This window comes from Tremella mesenterica, assembly GCF_000271645.1.
Source record: "Tremella mesenterica DSM 1558 unplaced genomic scaffold TREMEscaffold_7, whole genome shotgun sequence".
Lineage (NCBI taxonomy): Eukaryota > Fungi > Basidiomycota > Tremellomycetes > Tremellales > Tremellaceae > Tremella > Tremella mesenterica.
In genome coordinates this window covers 946,276-966,056 of record NW_006711231.1, presented here as the reverse complement: position 1 = coordinate 966,056, position 19,781 = coordinate 946,276, and the positions used below count along the sequence as shown (strand labels likewise).

General features: G+C 49.9%; 5 protein-coding genes across 5 annotated transcripts; 3 read left to right on the top strand and 2 right to left on the bottom strand.

Annotated features, from left to right (window-relative positions):
- Nucleotides 1-1,787: 1,787 nt before the first annotated feature.
- Nucleotides 1,788-3,455, top strand: TREMEDRAFT_69198 (uncharacterized protein; the record flags this gene model as incomplete). The annotated part of the gene is made up of 2 exons (XM_007005529.1): nt 1,788-2,003; nt 2,067-3,455. 2 exons carry the CDS (start codon nt 1,788-1,790, stop codon nt 3,453-3,455), a joined length of 1,605 nt encoding a protein of 534 aa, XP_007005591.1.
- Nucleotides 3,456-4,822: 1,367 nt separating this feature from the next.
- Nucleotides 4,823-5,270, bottom strand: TREMEDRAFT_63250 (uncharacterized protein; the record flags this gene model as incomplete). The annotated part of the gene is made up of 2 exons (XM_007005422.1): nt 4,823-5,058; nt 5,096-5,270. 2 exons carry the CDS (start codon nt 5,268-5,270, stop codon nt 4,823-4,825), a joined length of 411 nt encoding a protein of 136 aa, XP_007005484.1.
- Nucleotides 5,271-7,905: 2,635 nt separating this feature from the next.
- Nucleotides 7,906-9,106, top strand: TREMEDRAFT_63249 (uncharacterized protein; the record flags this gene model as incomplete). The annotated part of the gene is made up of 4 exons (XM_007005421.1): nt 7,906-7,949; nt 8,012-8,084; nt 8,511-8,594; nt 8,831-9,106. 4 exons carry the CDS (start codon nt 7,906-7,908, stop codon nt 9,104-9,106), a joined length of 477 nt encoding a protein of 158 aa, XP_007005483.1.
- Nucleotides 9,107-11,805: 2,699 nt separating this feature from the next.
- TREMEDRAFT_63248 (uncharacterized protein) lies at nt 11,806-13,290 on the top strand (the record flags this gene model as incomplete). Its single annotated transcript, XM_007005420.1, has 2 exons — nt 11,806-12,207; nt 12,886-13,290. 2 exons carry the CDS (start codon nt 11,806-11,808, stop codon nt 13,288-13,290), a joined length of 807 nt encoding a protein of 268 aa, XP_007005482.1.
- A 3,783-nt stretch (nt 13,291-17,073) lies between these two features.
- On the bottom strand, nt 17,074-19,428 carry TREMEDRAFT_63246 (uncharacterized protein; the record flags this gene model as incomplete). The annotated part of the gene is made up of 4 exons (XM_007005419.1): nt 17,074-18,298; nt 18,416-18,800; nt 18,890-19,303; nt 19,356-19,428. 4 exons carry the CDS (start codon nt 19,426-19,428, stop codon nt 17,074-17,076), a joined length of 2,097 nt encoding a protein of 698 aa, XP_007005481.1.
- Nucleotides 19,429-19,781: the final 353 nt, after the last annotated feature.

The window sequence follows — 19,781 nt, the reverse complement described above, 5'->3', positions numbered from 1 at the left end:
AAACTAAAACCAACTTCGACAAACTCGGTGATAGGTCCAGCGACACTAACCGAGCCATCAAACATGTGAACAGGTACGCTCACCTGGTATCGTCTCCTTCCTACACCTATCTTTGCCGCTGCCCTAGGGCTTATATATGAACAAGTAGCCCCAGTGTCCCAGAGCGTAGTTAGCTTAATTCCATTAATAAAAATGTCCGATTTAGGTTGATCTCTAGAAGTGGAAGAGATGAGTAGATGATTATCGACATTACATGAACAGGGGGTATTGAGTGGTGTATTTTTGTATGCACAATCCTCTGGCTCCATCAGCTGTGTCTCTTTTATAGGTTTGGGAATGGTGGGCGAGAGAATATGGCGGACCCGCCGAGCCTCGCCTACTGCGACAGGTCCTCTTCTTTTCCCTGGTCCTCTTCCATCTCTCCATCCCCTCCAACTGCGTTCAAGTTCCTCCTCTGTCCCAGAGGTACTGCGTTACCCCCCGATCCTCCACCACGTTCGCCGAGCTTCTCTCCCCACGGAGGTAACCATCCGACCTTTACCTTCGCTGCCCTCACCGGGCAATCCCTCAACCAATGTCCTCTCTCCCCGCACTCAGTACACTTCCCTTCTTTCTTCCTTGCCTCCCTCAGCTCGGGAGGTGGCCTGGGCCACTGTCGGCGAAGTTCGTCAGCATTTGACGGAATGCTCTTGACCTGCGTCGACGTAATAGTCGCTTGCACCGCAGACTGCGCCGAAGTTTGCCTCCCTTCCCCTCTTTTCTCCTCTTTCCTTTCCACCCTCTGGCTATCCACCACCAACACTTCCTTTACCCCCGTCTCCCTCTTCTTCTCCGCATCCTTCTCCACTTTCCTTCTCCACAACCTGTTGTCCATGGGGATAACAAACTCCAATAACTCCTTGACAGTCCCAAAAGATTTACCATGTCTAGCAATTTCATCTAGGAGGTGTGGTTTCAACCCTTTCTTGGCTCGGTCAACCAGGTTTCCGTCATCAGACCACTTGAGTATTGCCACATGTCGTTGAAAGGCGGAGAAGTACTCCGAAGCTGACCCAGTCTGCCTTAGATCATTAAGCAGTCGGGCTGCGGTTCCTTCTTCATCCGGGTCGCCAAAGTTGGTCTTGAGATATCTAACGAATTGGTTATACTCCCTAAGATAGTCAGGAAGAGGTCGTTTAGCAAGATCGGGTTGGACGGCGAGAAGAGGTGTTTCGCGTAAATGAGAGATCATGAAGAATACTTTCTTGGTGTCGTTGGGGAAAAGATGAGAGTTCAGTTCGTAATGGATTTCACATTCCGACAGAAATGCGGTCAACTTGTTCCTCTCTCCTCTCCAGAAGTCCGGATTAGGCAGTTTTATCCCCTTCCGTTGTTCGCCAACTACGCTTGGGGTCGCCGAAGTTTGCCGTCCCATGGCGTACCTCACCCCTTCTGATATCCCTTCTGCAATACCGCCCACCGTCTCCCTTTCTCTTCTCTGCTCCCACTCCTCCCTACGCCTTCTCTCTTCCATCATGTCTTTGTTCATATTCGCCACCATCTGCATCAAGGCCAATATCACCCCTTGTGTACCTTCTTCTCCCAAGTTCGCCGTACTTCCAGTGTTTTCTGGTCGCGGGGTTTGATCCGATCCAACTGGGGATCCTATAGGTGGGAGAGCATTACCCGAAGGGGTAACGTGATTCACCTACCAACGGAACACCCCCCCCTTCGGAACATCGAAATTTTTTTCATCTCACCTATACATGATGCATTGATTTCTCCTTTCTACCTCTACATACGCAACCATGCAGACGTCAAAGACACCCATTGAGCAAGCTATTGATGCCTTTCGGTCCCAGCTACTCCTTCCGCCAGAACAACAACTCTCTATTCGACAAATTGCCACACAATTCCAGGTTCCACACACCACTCTCAACGCTAGAGCTCTCCATGGCAGAGGTGATCGCCATACATCTGCTGCTCATCTTCAATCACTCACACCCCCAGAGGAGCTCGAGCTTGTCAACTACATCAAACGAGAAGCGCTCATTGGCTATCCGCTCACACCAAAACTTGTTGTTGAGGTTGCAGAAGCACTTCGCCGGAATCGCCTCACCCTGCAAGCAACCGAGACCGACTTTCCCATTCCCCCTCTCGGTCATAACTGGATCTCCAAGTTCCGAAAGCGTCATCCTAGTGTCAATAGTGTTTGGACCCGTCAGATAGACCGATCTCGGATTGAAGGGGTTCAAGCCAATAATATTATTCCATGGTTTGCGGAAATTGGGTCTTTGATGGAGGAGCACAAGTATAAGTCGTCTAATGTCTTCAATATGGATGAGACAGGGTTTGGAATAGGCACAACACAGTCGAGACGTGTTCTTGTGGTTATTGAGAAGGGAGAGGTTAGAGGGAAGGCAACAAAAGCAATGCCTGGAAGACAGGAGTGGGTGACCTTGATTGAGTGTATCTCAGCGGACGGAATTGCCCTTCCGCCGCTAGTGATCTTCAGAGGAGAAGCAGGCTTGAACTCAGGATGGCTTCCGACCGAACAGATCGCTGGAACTGAGGATTGGAGATGGAGCGCAAGCAAGACTGGCTGGTCAAACAACACAATGGCGCTGGAATGGTTGGAACGAGTGTTCATACCCATCACCTCACCCCCTCTTCCCCTGGATCCCTCCTCCGGTCTTCCTCTTGAACGTCGACTTCTCATCCTTGATGGCCATGGTAGCCATGTACAAGCTCGATTCATCGCCCTCTGTATCCAGAATTCCATCGATCTTGTCGTTCTTCCTTCACATTCATCTCATGCAACTCAACCACTCGATAAGGCTGTATTTGGACCGTTCAAGCAAGCCCTGTGTGATCAGACGGATATGTATAGTCGGCAGAATCGAGGTGCTGTCCATAAGGGTCGATGGGCTGATGGACTGGTCCTGGCACGATCTGCAGCGATGACTTCAAAGAATATCAAAGCCGGATTTCGAGAAACAGGCCTGTGGCCGTTCAGTCCTTCTCACGCTTTTCCTGACATTTACAACATGCTTCCATCTATCCCTTCTACTCCACACCACTCTCGCACCCTTTCCCGGACTCCCCACACTTCCATTGCTCTAGATAACTCGGAATTCATGCGCCAGCACGAAGCTATCCTACAAACACCAATCAAGAAACATGTGACAAGCTTGGTGCAGGCGTTGGCGGAAGGAGAGGCAGCGAAGGCTAAAGTTGTGATCTTGGAGAAGGAGATTAAGGAACTGGAGGCTGCACAGAAGTTGGCAAGGAAGCAGAAGCGAGGGGTAACGGTGAAGGACATGAAGACACATGTATTCACTCAGACGGAGGTGCTGGAGGCGATCAAGGGAATAGAGGCAGATCGGGCCGCTAAGAAGAGGAAGGGTAAAGGGAAAGCGGTTCCGGAGGAGACCGAAGATGCCATGGAAGACAATCCTTTTGTCTCAAGTGCTTAGGAAGCCGATATGCATGGTACAGATTATATATGTGAGGTGATATAGCACAGGAGTAAGGGCTCGTTCGGAAGGGGGGGGGGTTCCGTTGGTAGGTGAATTACGTTAGGAGGATTAGAAAACACTGGTGGAACGAACTCATCTCCTTGAATTGATCCCCCCACACTATCCTCCACCCCAAGCTCCTGCCCCATCGCTCTGCTAAGCTCCTCCAGTGCCCTCCTCTCATTCTCCTCCATCCTGTCTCCGTCCCTACTCATGCCTCGCGTAACTCTCCTATCTGGTTCCATAGAATCTTTGTACTTCTCCGAGGTTCGCACGGGTCGTCGGTAAGAGCGATCCTTGATACTGTCACGGCCGTCAAACAACTACCTTCTGGCAGACCGACGGTCGACGAACCTCGGCTAACTCGACGCTTCTGAATCGATGTCTCACCCAACCAGGAGGGCGCAGACGTCGAAAGGAGTGTAACTACGGCGTACTTCGGCGTAGTTACTCTAACTGGGGTTTTGTTCTACTGATGGCGATGTATCTTGATTTGTATATAGCTATCTCTATCTGTCTTTCTCTACTGACAACAATCAAGGATCGCTGAAGAACTTCAGCGATCTTCTCAGCTGATATTATCTACTCCTCCTAGACGTTCATCCAACACTCTCGCGCTTTGACGTACTTCAACGTACTTCGTCCAACTTCCCCGAGCCCTCGGCCATCCTCTTCCTCCTTCGACTAACTCCGCCTAAGATCGCCGCACTTCTGCTCCCATTGTCCCTACCTAGCCTAACTCCATCTAACTTCGCTGTACTTCTGCTCCCATTGTCCCTACTTAGCCTAACCCCGTCTAACTTCGCCGTACTTCTGCTCCCATTGTCCCTACCTAGCCTAACTCCATCTAACTTCGCCGTACTTCTGCTCCCACCGTCTCTACTTAGCCTAACTCCGTCTAACTTCGCCGTACTTGGTCTCAGAAGTCCTGAGTTACGTGTAGAGTAAAGAGGTTAAGGCGTGATGGGGTTTTGATGGCCAAAGGAGGGTCATTGTTGGTGGAGTAATCGAGGTGTCACGACGTAGTTCGTGACACTATGATATCCTACGTGATGCGCCGGAAGTCGGTGACTTTGTCGAAGGTGGTCGATGAGGAACTATGAGGAACTATGCAGAACATAGAAGAGCTGCGAGAACAAGAGACTGAGAGATTATGCCTTACAAGGCATCAGAACAGAGGAAAGAGAAACTAGAGAAGTACTTGGGGCTTATGCCTGTCAGGCATGAGAGCACAGGAAAGATAGTCTTGGGGTTGATGCCTGATAGGCTTGAGAGCAGAGGAAGATATGAGAGTGGAGGTTTGAACTTGTGATTATGACAAGTCATTATTTGATAGTGTCATTCATGACAGGAGCTCCCCCTCTAAGGGCGAAGTCCTCTGAGCCTTGATGACCTACGCTGAGATCTTTTGTTGTTGTCTTTTGTTGCTTGATGTGTATTCTGACGGTTTGCTTTGCTTGGAGGGAAATGATGAGTGGGATCCTTAAGGTGTTGTTTACGGAAGCTTTTATATGCTGTGGTGTGGTTGACATTTTCCCAGGGTTCCCATGAGTCATGGAAGCTGGAGTAGTCTCTCCAGTTGACAAGGTAGTCATAACCATTGTCTGCACCAATACGAGAGTCGAGGATTTGATTGACAATATATTCTTCTTGACCATTGACTTCAATGCACGGTGGAGGATCTTGGGGTTGTTCAGGATGACCCTTACGCATGGGTTCAAGAACTACGGCAAAATACAGCGGGAGAATAAGGTGTACGGGCATCTGAAGCATAGGGACGGCGAAGTGTGGTGAAGTTAGACGGAGTTACGTGGACTAGGGACAATGGGAGCAGAAGTGCGGCAAAGTTAGGGGGGTTAGTCAAAGGAGGAAAAGGATGGCCGGGACTCGGGGAAGTTGGGTGAAGTGCGTTGAAGTACGTCCAAGCACAAGAGAGTCTGATGAACATCTAGGAGGAGTAGATGATAATAGCTGAGAAGATTGCTGAAATTCTTCAGCAATCCTTGATCGTTGTCAGTAGTGAAAGATTGATAGAGATAGCTACATCCAAATTGAGATGCATCGCCATCAGTGAACCCTAGTTGAAGCCAACTTTGCGCACAACACAAAATCTCTTCACGCACAACACTGTCACGTGACTGGTTGTTAGGCATGCGGCAGGGCTAAGTTAGGCGCGCTTGGCTCATGCACGGACATTCCTTCTGACCCCTCTCTGTCCTCTGGTCAAAGTGAGAAACCCGTGATGATTGATTACTCATGATTAATGCATGCAACAATCTAGATTTTTATATGAGCATGTAGAGAACGTCCCCCTCTAGTGATGTGTGAAAATTTCAGACTCAAAGATGAAGAACTGACCGAGTTGGAGTGATGTCCCTTCTACCCCTTCTCCCCATGTATGTCTAGTCGTTCCATGGCCATGAGTCGTTGTTTGCTGGACGTTGGGTTGAGCTTTCTACTTGAAGGGGGTTATCGAGGGTGCCGAGAGCGATGGTCAGTGTTTTAAGATTGTAGCTACTGTTCTCTGAGTTGCAGAAAGTGACGATGTTGAAGACCTTGGTCAAGTGTATGAGAAGAGTGGAAAGGGGGATAAGCCATGTGGTTGCCGCGCCTAATTCCTTGGCCTGTGCATGCCTAACGGCCAATCACGTGATGATGTGCGTGAAGATATTTCGTGTTGTGCGCAAAGTTGGCTTCACCCTAGTTAGAGTAACTATGTCAAAGTACGCCGTAGATACACCCCTTTCAAAGTCTGCACTCTTCTGTTTGGGTGAGACATCAAAGCCGAAGTGTCAAGTTAGCTGAGGTTCGTCGACCCTCGGTCTGTTAGAGAGAGAAGTTATTCGACAGCTGTGACACTTTTGCTGGACACTGTCATTATCAATTTGGCACATGTTGCGTCCTTTGTGACAAAGAGCTAGTTACAATTGGGTTGACCAGTCTGGACATTCTTGCTCTCAGGTTACTAATTGTGTAGCCCATTTGTCAGGCCCATCTGGTGCTGCCATCTGGTATGCCCATTTGTCATGACCATTTGTTATTACCATTTGGCCTTACCATTTGTTCTTACCATTTGGCCTGATCTTATCATTCCTAATTCTTATAAGTCACTAATACGTTGAGTCCATACTTATTCTGAGTTATGATTACTGATTCATGACAGACATAGTCAGGATCATAGGTGGTGACAATGATAGAGAAAGAGTGAGCGTGTTCGGCGAGCGCCGACATCCACGTGGCTGAGCAGTGTCTTTGACAGCATTACTGAAGCCCCCAGGCCTATGTTAGTAGGGCCACGTGCTGTGGCGGGGTGTGCCCGAAGCGGCTCTCTCATAGCAGCTTCGTAGCATTGACACATCTCATCTATCTCTCTTCAGATGTATCAAATTCTATTTTGACTTCTTTCACTACCTGATTTTGGACTGATCTTCCATGCACTTTGCAAGGAACTCTCCTTGCACCTCCACTGTATTTGGTGCGCTCACTTTACAGCTTATATGCTGAGTCAAACTCCACTTTGAGAGGCCAACATAGGTTCTCCCATCTCGAATGGTAAGAAAAACCGGGATCTCTTGGCGGCGGCCGATGTCAGATGATAACTCTGCATTGGAGAGTTGGCTCGGCCAGAGCTGCCGCCGAGGCATTGCGATACACACACAGTCCTCCAACATGGTCTTGGTTTGGCTGTACTTCTGAGACTCAGCTTCAGATGTTGTATATAGCGGAACTTCCGTGACTTCATCTTGCACTGCTGATTGGGATGGTTTTGGATAGGATCCTATGCTGTTGAGATCCCAGCGTTCAGCGTGTACAATGTGGTCATCACTGTACCAGAAATCGCAAAAAATCTCATCCAAGGGCAAAAACGTTGTTGGGCCAGGTCTATTGTAGGAGAGAACCGCTTCCCGTACCGTGTCGTCGATGTAGGGGCGTAACTCAAAATCCTGGAATATATACGAGTGAAAAAGACGAAAGGGATATCCTACTCGAGGAGCTGTGTAACTCGACATGTAACCCTTAATATCTTCCTTCTGCACGTTTGCGGGGTAAGAAACATTGAGTATCTGAACCACTTGAAGTACCGAGCTGGGGGTTGTGCACGCTGGTGGGGAAGGAGGCTCCCCACACGAGCTGACATTGTGGACATGCTCAAGACAGTGGGTTGGGTTGTCAAGGATTCGCATCTGCCATTGTTGTTCAATCTTCAAGGTGGAAGGATCAATGGGACTATTATCCAGGATCTTTGAATCTTTGGGTCCTTGCTGGTACTCAAAGCATGTTAGAAAATTGTGTTCTGTATTGAAGTTTAACCAGGCCATTGTTCAAAAATTCAGGAAAGTCTGAGGGGTTGGACCCATCCATCCTATTTATGTTTCTCACACCCAAATATGTACAGCAATAACACGTCATGGGAAGAAGGAGGTATGACGTGGTGACCCGTCGACCGCACTGGTATGTCATCATCAAGAAAGAGACGAATGTGAGCGTGGGAAAGGTCCGACTTGATCGGACAGGCTCATTTCTCAGGAGACGCCCATTAATAGGGCTTCCATATGCCCTAACTCAGCCAAGAATCCTGAGATGCACGTCAGTCCATGACGCCATTGACGCTTGTGCATGTCAGTCTCGTTTACCCGTCATTTGTCTTCACCTTCATGATCCGTGCGCGGCAAGTTTGTTCGAAAACCCAATTCCTGTTGAATGGTGACCCGCCACACTGCGGAGTTATAAGGAGTTAGAGCGTGGGAAAGATGACTAAGGACTATGTATCCCCTGGATGATATATATCTAGATAGTTCTTCTAGATAGTTCTCTATGATCTTATGAATCCATACTAGGTCGTGAATTTCAACAATTCCGTCCGTTCTCGAGAACGTCTCGGAGGGGCGATATGGCAAATAAGCTTCCCAACGCATGCTAACCATGCAAGCTGCATTGGAACGAGCCGCTCGACCCTTCATCGGTGCTTTCTCCGGAGGGACGAGGTGAAAACATATCAGCCTGGATGTCAAGTGGTCAAGTGAGAGGTCACCCCCTCCGATGCCGGACGTGAGGGTATCGTCCCAATCTTTGATAGGACGGATGGCAGCAATGGGGGTGAGGAATCGTTGAGAATACCTTAAAGGGCGACAACATTTCTGGTTCTTTATGTAGCTCTTTTTCAGATTACTCATTCAGTGATTAGATGTCATGATCCTATCATAACACCTTAGTATACTGTACCTAGTCTTAGTAGATCCTTGTAGCTAAGGGGAGTGCCACCAAAGAACCGCTCAAGAACCCAAGATCAAACCACCTCTTAGAAGGGGTTTGGCGAGCTACTCTTAAAACAGGTTCAACGAGTTGCTCTTAGAATGGGTTCTGTAAGCGAACACCGAGAAGGGGGTTCAGAGAACCTCATAGAACTGGTTCAAGACCCGTTCGGAGGTAGATTCGCCACCCAAACAGGAGTTCTTTGGAAGAGGCCGAAAAGGATAAAAGGAGCCTTCCGGCCACCTTTCTCCCAAAGGATCAAATTATCAAAAGTTACTTCACTTGAACTCAAACCAATAACTAGCTTACTTGTTTCTTCAAGAACCTTGCACAACTTACCAGGTCCTTCCAAGTAGATTCACCACCTTCGACCAATTCACAAGTAGTGACTACTTCATTCCTTGTCGTCACACCCCTTGTAAATCTTCGCTTTCCAATCTTCTTACGTCAGCGAGGTCATCGTAGGACGGTTGGTAACATTAGACGTAAAAGTAATGCTTACCTCACCCACTTTCCTCCCAACAGTAGTCATAAGTACCCAACTTACTTTCCCTCTCATACTATCCTCCACAACACTCATATACAGTGCTTCACAAATCACCTTCTAGAACTGTCACTGCCGTTGATTAATGTCACGCGGCACCGCGTGACATCATCTTTTCCCATCAACAAGGTTCCTTTGGACATCAATTCGCCATCAACGATCCAGTTCTCATGAACTTCATCAGCCACGAGGGTATTAGGAGGCTAACTTCGTTGAGGACGAAGTTAGTCATGTAGGAAGTTAGGGAGATACGAGGTTAGGGAGATACAAGGTTAGGGAGATATGAGGTTAGGGAGATACGAAGTTAGTCATGTAGGAAGTTAGGGAGGCACGAACTTCGTCAGGGACAAAGTTCGTGAGGTACGAAGCTCGGGACTTCGGGTTGAACAAAGTTCTGTGTTGAAGAAGTTAGGGAAGGACGAAGTACTTAAGGGCCAAAGTTCCCAGAGATCTTTGACGATCTCTGGTTGTTGTCTTAGCGATAGAAGTTAGTAAAGTACGAAGTTATTACACCCAGAAGATATTGTCACCTATTTCATATTTCAAACAACGAGGTTGTCAAAGGTCGAAGCCCACGAAGTTATTGGCCGTCGGTCCTAGGAAGTTAACGAAGAAACAACCCCGTGACAATTAAGTTCTCTCTGACGGACCAACGGTCGACGAACCTCGGCTAACTTGACACTTCATACTCAATGTCTCGCCCAACCAGGAGGGTGCAGATGTCAAAAGGAGTGTAACTACGGCGTACTTCGACATAGTTACTCTAACTAGGGGTTTTTACTGATGGCAATGTATCTCAATTTAAATATAGCTATCTCTATCAATCTTTCACTACTGACAACAATCAAGGATCACTGAAGAACTTCAGCGATCTTCTTGGGTAATATTATCTACTCCTCCTAGATGTTCACCCAACCCTCTTGCGCTTAGACGTACTTCGACGCAGTTCGTCCAACTTGTCATACATCACCTATCTGCCACTTATCAAAGTGCTTTTGCGCAATCAGACACTTAAAACACATACCCCTGAATACCTCCACCTCCACCTCCACATGCTGGAAACTTCCACCATTGCCTCCACCTTTACTTCCACTTGCTTATCAAGCCTCCACACTCTGGAACATTCCGTGCCTGCCTCCACCTTCCCAAAGTAGTAACTCTGGTTGATTGCTAAGCAATCATCCATAGTCCGGAATATTCAGTGCCTGCCTCCACTTTCCCAAAGTAGTAATTCAGTCTGCTTGCTGAGCAATCCTTCCCACGTTTGCGCTTTCAAGTTTATTCCGTAGACATGTTGAGCAACCCGCTTGATGGGCATGAATACCCCCTCCAAACAGGTTGTTCCCCACCTATGGATCTTGTTGAAATTCACAATCTAGTATGGATTCATAAGATCTTAGAGGACTATCTAGAAGAACTATCTAGATATATATCATCCAGGGGATACATAGTCCTTAGTCATCTTTCCCACGCTCTAACTCCTAAAAACACCGCAGTGTGGCGGGTCACCATTCAACAGATCTTGTGTCAATCCAGTCAGTCCCAGCCTGACATCTTGCAGTCCCCTCAGTCCCCTCAGTCCCTTGTCACCCTCTGTATACTCCTCAAGCTCTACGAGCCAGAGACAAGTATTGGGTTACAGCCCCATTCCAGTCACCTTGCCTACCCTCTGGGGATTAGACCCCGTCCGTGACACAACTTCCCCGAGTCCCCGGCCATCCCTCTCCTCCTTTGACTAACTCCGCCTAACATTGCCGCACTTCTGCTTCCATTGTCCCTACTCAGCCTAACTCCGTCTAACTTTGCTGTACTTCTGCTACCATTGTCCTGTCACGAACTACGTCGTGACACCTCGATTACTCCACCAACAATGACCCTCCTTTGGCCATCAAAACCCCATCACGCCTTAACCTCTTTACTCTACACGTAACTCAGGACTTCTGACACCAAGTACGGCAAAGTTAGGCGGAGTTAGGCTAAGTAGGAACAATGGGAGCAGAAGTACGGCGAAGTTAGACGGGGTTAGGCTAAGTAGGGACAATGGGAGCAGAAGTGCGGCGATGTTAGGCGGAGTTAGTCGAAGGAGGAAGAGGATGGCCGAGGGCTCGGGGAAGTTGGACGAAGTGCGTTGAAGTACGTCAAAGCGCGAGAGGGTTGGATGAACGTCTAGGAGGAGTAGATAATATTAGCTGAGAAGATCGCTGAAGTTCTTCAGCGATCCTTGATTGTTGTCAGTAGTGAAAGACAGATAGAGATAGCTATAAATCAAGATACATCGCCATCAGTAGAACAAAACCCTAGTTAGAGTAACTACGCCAAAGTACGCCGTAGTTACACCCCTTTCGACGTCTGCGCCCTCCTGGTTGGGTGAGACATCGACTCAGAGCGTGAAGTTAGCCGAGGTTCGTCGACCGTCGGTCTATTAAGAAGTAGTTGTTCGACGGCCGTGACAGTATCAAGGATCGCTCTTACCGACGACCCGTGCGAACCTCGGAGAAGTACAAAGATAATATGGAACCAGAAAGAAGAATTACACGAGGGATGAGTAGGGATGGAGACAGGATGGAGGAGAACGAGAGGAGAGCATTAGAGGAGCTTAGCAGAGCAATGGGGCAGGACCTTGGAGTGGAGGATAGTGTGGGGGGATCAATTCAAGGAGATGAGTTCGTTCCACCGGTGCCTTCTAACCCTCCTTCTCCTCCGTCTAATGCTCTCCCACCTGCGGGATCCCCACTTGGATCAGACCAAACCCCACGCCCAAGAGAAAACACTGGAAGTACGGCGAACTTGGGAGAAGAAGGAACACAAGGGGTGGTGTTGGCCTTGATGCAGATGGTGGCGAATATGAACAAAGACATGATGGAGGAGAGAAGGCGTAGGGAGGAATGGGAACAGAGAAGAGAAAGGGATACAGTGGGCGGGATTGCAGAAGGGATATCAGAAGGAGTGAGGTACGCCATGGGACGGCAAACTTCGGCGACCCCAAGCGTAGTGGGCGAACAACGGAAGGGGATAAAGCTACCTAACCCAGACCTCTGGAGAGGAGATCGGAACAAGTTAACCGCCTTTCTGTCTGAGTGCGACGTACATTTCGAATTGAACTCTCATCTTTTCCCCGACGACACTAAGAAAGTCTTTTTCATGATCTCTCATCTACGCGAAACACCTCTTCTTGCAGTGCAGCCCGATCTATCCAAAAGACCTCTTCCTGAGTACCTCACGACACACGATCAGTTCGTTAAGTACCTCAAGACTAACTTTGGTGATCCAGACGAAGAAGGAACTGCGGCCCGACAACTTAACGACCTCAAGCAAACCGGGTCTGCTTCGGACTACTTCTCCGCCTTCCAGCGACATGTTGCGATTCTTAAGTGGTCTGATGATGGAAACCTAGTTGACCGAGCCAAGAGAGGACTAAAATCGCACCTTCTAGATGAAATTGCAAGACACGGTAGATCGTTTGGGACTGTGAAAGAGCTATTGGAGTTTGTGATTCCCTTGGACAACCGCCTGTGGAGGAGACAAGTGGAGAAGGAGGCAGAGAGGAAAAGGGAAGGAGGGATAAGGACAACGACAGTGGTGGAAAGTCAGAGGACGGAGAAGAAAGAAGAGAAGAAATGGGAAAAGGGGCAACCTTCGGCGCAGGGTGGTGTCCAGGCGGCTATGATGTCGACGGTGGTAAAGAGTACACCGCCAAACATCGACGAAGTTCGCCGAAGATGGCCTAGGCCGAGCTCCGATCTGAGGGAGACAAGGAGGAAGGAGGGGAAGTGTACTGAGTGTGGTGAAGCAGGACATTGGCTGAAGGAATGCCCTGTAAGGGAGGCTAAGGTTAAGGTTGGACTGTTGCCTCCATGGGGGGAGAAGTTCGGAGAACGTGGTGGAGGATCGGGAGGGAACGCAGTACCTCTCGGACAGAGGAGGAACTTGAATGCGGTTGGAGGAGAAGTAGATTTGGAAGAGGACCAGGGAAAAGAAGAGGACCTGTCGCAGTAGGCGAGGCTCGGCGGGTCCGCCATATTCTCTCGGCCACCATTCCCAAACCCATAAAAGAAACACAGCTGATGGAGCCAGAGGATTGTGAATACAAAAATACACCACTCAGTACCCCTTGTTCATGCAATGTCGATAATCATCTCCTCATCCCTTCCGTTTCCAGAGATCAACCTAAATCGGACATTTTCATTAATGGAATAAAGCTAACTACGCTCTGGGACACTGGAGCTACTTGTTCATATATAAGCCCTAGGGCAGCAGCGAAGATAGGTGTAGAAAAGAGGCGATATCAGGTGAGCGTACCCGTTCACATGTTCGACGGCTCGGTGAGTGTCGCTGGACCCATCACCGAGTTTGTCGAAGTCGGATTTAGTTTGACGAAGGACGCCGAAGTGCGATCTGTTTGTCTCGATGTAACAACGCTCTGCGACGCAGATGTTGTGATAGGGTGGGATTGGATGAGGAAGGAAGGGGTTGTCCTTGATGGAAGAGACAACTCGGTGAAATTTCCCATCCCAACCCCACCAAGTGCGGCGAAGTTAGCGGCCATAGGGCTCAGGACCCGAACCGACGAGACAGACCTCCGAGGCGAAGATGAGCTTGAAGAGCTGAGCCCGGAGGAACAAGACGAGTTGTTCCAGGTAGTTCCTGAGCAATACCACCAGTACATTGACGTGTTTAATCCGAAGAAGGGAGGAGAGACCCTTCCCCCTCCGAGGTCCTACGATTTGAAGTTTGAGCTTAAGGAGGGGGCGAACCTGAAGGTCGCCTCCCTCTATGCTCAAGGAGAAGATCAGAGACGCGCGCTGAGAGACATACTAGATCGCGAAATCGCCGCTGGCCGAATTCGAGCAAGTAACTCGCCGTACGGCTCACCGATGTTTATGATACCGAAGAAAGCCGAGGGACAATGGCGAATGGTCATCGACTATCGAAAACTGAACGAAGCGACCATACCAGATGCCTACCCTCTCCCTCTAATAGGTCAAATTACCGAAGAACTTGGAAAAGCAAGGTATTTCAGCAAACTAGATCTAATTGGAGCATACCAATTGTTGAGGGTGACAGAGGGACATGAACACCTGACGGCGTTCAGGACACAGTATGGTATGTTTGAATCTCTGGTTGTTCGTGATGGGCTGCGAAACGCCCCCGCGGTCTTCCAACACTTCCTAAATGAGGTGTTTAGAGAGCTACTAGGGAATGGAGTCGTGGTCTACATTGACGATATCCTCATTTATGGGAATACGTTGGAGGAATTACGAGGAACTACGGCGAAGGTCTTTGAGGTACTGCGGAAGGCGAGCCTGTACGTGAAAGCTAGTAAGTGCGAGTTCGAAAGAGATTCGGTGGTGTTTCTGGGTTTCGTGGTATCCTCTAAAGGTGTATCGGTGAACCCAGAATACATTGATGCCATCACTTCCTTCCCACGTCCTAAGAATCTACGAGAGTCAAGGGGATTCATTGGAGTTGTAAGCTATTACAGGCGCTTTGTCCCCAACTTCTCGAAGATTGCTAGACCTATCAATGACTTGACAAGGAAGGAGGTACCATTTGTATGGGGAGTCGAACAGGAGTCAGCCTTCAAAGAGTTGAAGGCTAGGATGTGTACTGCGCCGGTATTAGCCCATTTTGACCCTACATTGAAGACGATATTACAGACAGATGCGTCGTTCTTCGGCTGGGGGTTCATAATTTCGCAGATCAACACGGCTGGTCAAGAACACCCGGTAGCTATTGAGTCTGGTGCTTTCAACACAGCTCAGCTGAATTATACGGTAGGAGAAAAGGAGTTCCTCGCTGTAGTGGAGGGTTTCAGAAGAAGGAGACACTTATTATTGCAGGTAGAAACCACAGTACTTACCGACCATCTAAACCTTACCTACTGGATGGAGCCGAAACAACTCAGTCCTCGGCAAGGTAGGTGGGTAGAGGAGCTAGCTAACTTCAGGTTTAAAATGGTTTATCGGCCAGGAACCCAGGCAAGTCTTCCAGATGGATTATCTAGACGGGCGGACTATCATTCCGGGAAAGGAAGTACCATGGTACAAGAGAGCAACCTTATCCAAGGTCTGCCGAAGTTCGACGAAGTTGACGCCACCACGTCGGAGTTGCGTCACCTCCTTCGAGCATTGCAAGGGACAAGGGAGGTAAAGGAAAATGATCTTGTGGACCCTATGGATCTAGTACTTGGAGTTCAGGAGGACGAAGACATAGAAGGGGTCAGAGAAGAATTATTAGGAGTTGTTTGCGCTGAGTGTTCTCATCCTACGTGTAACGATAACGTGCAGGAACCAGGATCAATCACCGAACTACGCCGTAGTTCGCGGTCTCCTCTAATCCTTCGTGGGGGGTGGAACTCAAGAGGTTTCCTCACATTCGACGATCGCATTTATGTGCCGAACTACGCCGATGCTCGGCTGAAGATCATGAAAATGCGACATGACTCGGCCTTAGCTGGTCACCCAGGTTCAGCGAAGACCCTTGAGCTAGTTCTAAGGGACTATGTCTGGATTGGAGTAAGGAAGGATGTTGAGGACTACATCGCTGGATGCGCGGTATGTCAGAGGGCAAAGACTAACAGACAGAAACCCCATGGAGAGCTTAAACCACTGGAGGTAGCTACGAAACCTTGGTCTAGCATCTCGATGGATTTTATCGAGGAGCTGCCAAATTCCCATGGATATAATTCCATCCTGGTAGTGGTGGATCGGTTGACCAAATGGGCCATTTTTATCCCGACTACGACGAAGTTAACCGCAGCCGGCCTATCAGAGTTGATATTGGACTATGTGGTGGCCCAGCATGGGTTGCCAGAGAATATAGTATCGGACAGGGGATCGAAGTTTACCTCCAAGTTCTGGAAGAATTTGACCGATAGTCTCGGAATAAGACTACATCTCTCTACTGCATATCATCCACAGACTGACGGACAGACCGAACGAACCAACCAGTCTTTGGAACTGTATCTTCGAATCTTCACCTCCTATCAGCAGAACGACTGGTCAAAGCTACTCGCTCGAGCTAGCTTTGCTTACAACAACACCCAGCACTCTGCGATAAACAAAACCCCATTCTATGCGAACTATGGGATATCACCCTCGTTGGGCTGAAGAGATAAAGGCTAGCGAGGTCGAAGTGCCCGCTGCTACGGTGGTGGTAAAGACTTGACTGAAATACACAAAGATTGTATCGAAGGAATTGAGAAAGCTAATGAGAAGTACGCCGAAGGATACAATAGGAAACACCGGACTACGCCGAACTTCGCGGAAGGAGACCTAGTGATGCTGTCGTTAGAGAATATTAAGACGAAGAGACCAATGAAGAAGTTAGATGTTAAGCAAAGTGGGCCGTACAAGGTAGTACGGCAGGTAGGTTCTCATGCTTGTAAATTGGAATTACCAGGAACGATGGCTGGTATCCATGATGTATTCCATGTCTCCTTGCTCCGTCCTTATCACCCTCCAATATTTCCTGGTCAGCAAGCTGAGCCACCTGGGCCAGTAGAAGTAGACAATGTGGGAGAGTCTTGGGAGGTAAAGGATATTGTGGACTCTAGAGTAAATAAGAGGTCAGGAAAGTTAGAGTACTTGGTGGAGTGGTTAGGTTACGAAGGAACAGACGATTCAGTATCATGGGAACCAGTGGAGAACGTCGATGGAGCTGATGACATATTGGCGAAGTTCCACGAACTTCACCCTACTAAGCCGAAAGAAGGGCGACTGCGAAGGGCTAGGAGATAGAACGTACTGCATACAACATGGGATTACAGCTACGTACCGCTCACTTGTCCTTACTCTTACCCTTATCTTTTCCTTTTCCTTTCTCCTTCGATCTACTCGGTCCCGCGGGATTGGTGTGGAGGCTACCGATGACCGAAGGTAGATCGAGAGTCTCCGACGGGAACGCAGTAGAGAGAGAAGCATTCCATGCCCGATTCATAGCCCCGAAGAAGTCACCGAAGTCCTGGACATCTCGAGCAGCTTGCATGCTCGGAGTCCTCCACAGAGAACGTATGGTCCGTAGACACTCGAAGGGAAGACTGAGGAGGTCGAGAGCAGTCTGGGCGGAAGCTGGGACACGAGAACTACTACGGCGACCTAACCAGTCAAGGGACGGTGGTGGCTCATACGCCATAGGAGTGACTAGGAAGGGGGTGTCGAACAGTCTTCGGCGAACATCGGCTATCTCAGTAAGGCTTCGGCGAGAGACGTCCGCTAACCTCGTCCTTGCTCCGTCGTCCAGAGCCCCAGTGTTGACTACATCTACTAACGCCGCAGTGAGGTTGTTTAAAGCGTTAGCTTGACGAGAAGAGAAGTCAAGCAGGAGAGATGTATCATTTCGGGCGGCCTCGAGCTGAGTAGTGAGACCGAGGACGAGAGAACGATAAGTGGCGAATTCCTTTTCGTCCTCAGGAATACGGACGTCCAGGGAGATACGAGGGTGGACGAGGGACAACCGGGGAGCAGAGGGACCAGCACGCTGAGTATCTTCACCTTCCACATCACCATCATTGAAGGCAACCTCCTTCTCTTTAGATTTCCCTTTTGATTTCTTTAAAGAAGACTTCGGTGTCTTCTGGGAAGCAGAGGGAGGGGTGACGGGAGGGGCCGCCGAAGTGGCCGGAAGAACAGAAGGACGCCGACTTCGGGTGCTGTGAGCCGGAGGAGAAGCTACCACTGGAGAGGACGGACGTGGCGCCGAAGGACGAGAGGCCGAAGGACGAGAGGCCGAAGGACGGGAGGCCGAAGGAGCAGAGGCCGAAGGACGGCGAGAAGCCGGCCACAGGAGCGAAGGGCGACGGCGACGGAGGCGACGGGCGGAGGTCCGGCGAAGTACGGCGAACCGACCGGAGAGACGAAGGAGGTACCCGCGAACGGGGGACAGACGCTGGAGTCTGAGGAGGGGGGAAGGGCGAAGAGTCGGAGGGACGGGGCGGGATGTCCCGGGCAGAGGAAACGGGACAGAAGGAGCAGGGGCCAGACGTGCATGAAGCACAACGGAGGGCCTTGTTGTGTGGCCTGACTGCCTTGAGGCAGGGCCAGTTTGGACGATTATACGTGATAATCTCACGTCTACTAATTAGCAGGAGTAACTTCGGCGTAGAACGAATAGGTGGACTCACCGACAACGATCACATGCTTCGTCAACACCAACCGCGATCCAACGACCAGGCTCGGACTTCATCTTCTCCCACAAGTACTCTTCTTCCCGCAGTGATCTCTTCACCCGTTTGGGCGAAGGCTCCCCTCTGGGAGAAGGGGGGGGAGCAGCGACGGGGGCAGCGGCAGCAGGACCGGCGGCGGCGGCGGCGGGGGCGGCAGAGCGGGCGATGGCGGCGGCAGGGCGGGCGGCGGCAGCAGCGGCGGCAGCGGCGATGGCGTTGGGGGGGGGGAGAACCCCGGAAGAGGAAGAAGAAGAGGAAGAAGAAGAAGAGGAAGAAGAAGAAGAAGAGAGGGAACGGCGTCGTTTCTGGCCCACAATTTGAGCAGGGGGAGGGGCAGGACCGGCTGCGAGTTAGCAATGTCTTGGAGAGCTAAAGAACAGATAAACAAGGCCAAGTTCGGCGAAGGTGTGAGGGGTTGGACGAAGAACTCACGCTCAGGACTATCTACGTTGTTGTCCTCTACACTAATCACCTCCACATCATCATCCGGGTATTCTTCTAACTCGCTTTCACCCTCACTATCGATCCTACCCTCCCCATCATCATCATCCTCACTTTCTTCGGTGTCGGGTCGATCACCCGACTCCGAGCCCCCACTGAGCGAGTCCTGGTCGGAGGAGGACGGATCACCAGGACGAAAGGCGGGCGTCCTACGGCGAGGAGTGGCGGCAGGAGGAGGCCCTCCAGGAGAACCCGTTACGGGGACGGGAGAACCAGACACGGGGGAGGGAGAACCAGCGGAGGGAGAGGCGGAGCGAGGGGGCGGGGCAGCGCCAGACGGCTCCCCCAGAGAGAGAGTGCCGAGGCCGAGGGAGGAGACTTGGCGAGATCTGTCGCCGAAAGAAACTGAACATCAGCCAAGTTCGGCGAGGTAGGGTGAGTATCGATGAAAACTCACGAACAGATGACACCATACCACCAAAGTTCCTCATGGCGGCGAAAGGGCTGGGTGTAGGAGTAGAAGGGGCCATGACGTTAAGATATTTAAATGAGAATAAAACTCGAGGCGATGATTCAAGGTAACAAATCTGTTTTCTAGGTAAGAGAGATAGAAAGTTTTGAAAGCAGATGGGAAAAAGAGAGAAGCTCGACGAACTGCTCAGTATTTAGTATAATCAAACCTAACCCCTCGTCGTCAACATGCAGCAAACTTCGCGTTTCATCAACAAAAGGCATCGCAGGGACGATCAAAATTCCCACGCTATAGTGTCTCATCTCAATATAAGCGAGGGTTACTTCGACAAACAACGGTGTTGTTGGGCTGCCATTCAGGAAGCGTGTCTCACTGTTACGGGGTAACAACGAATCGAGAGGACTCTATCGA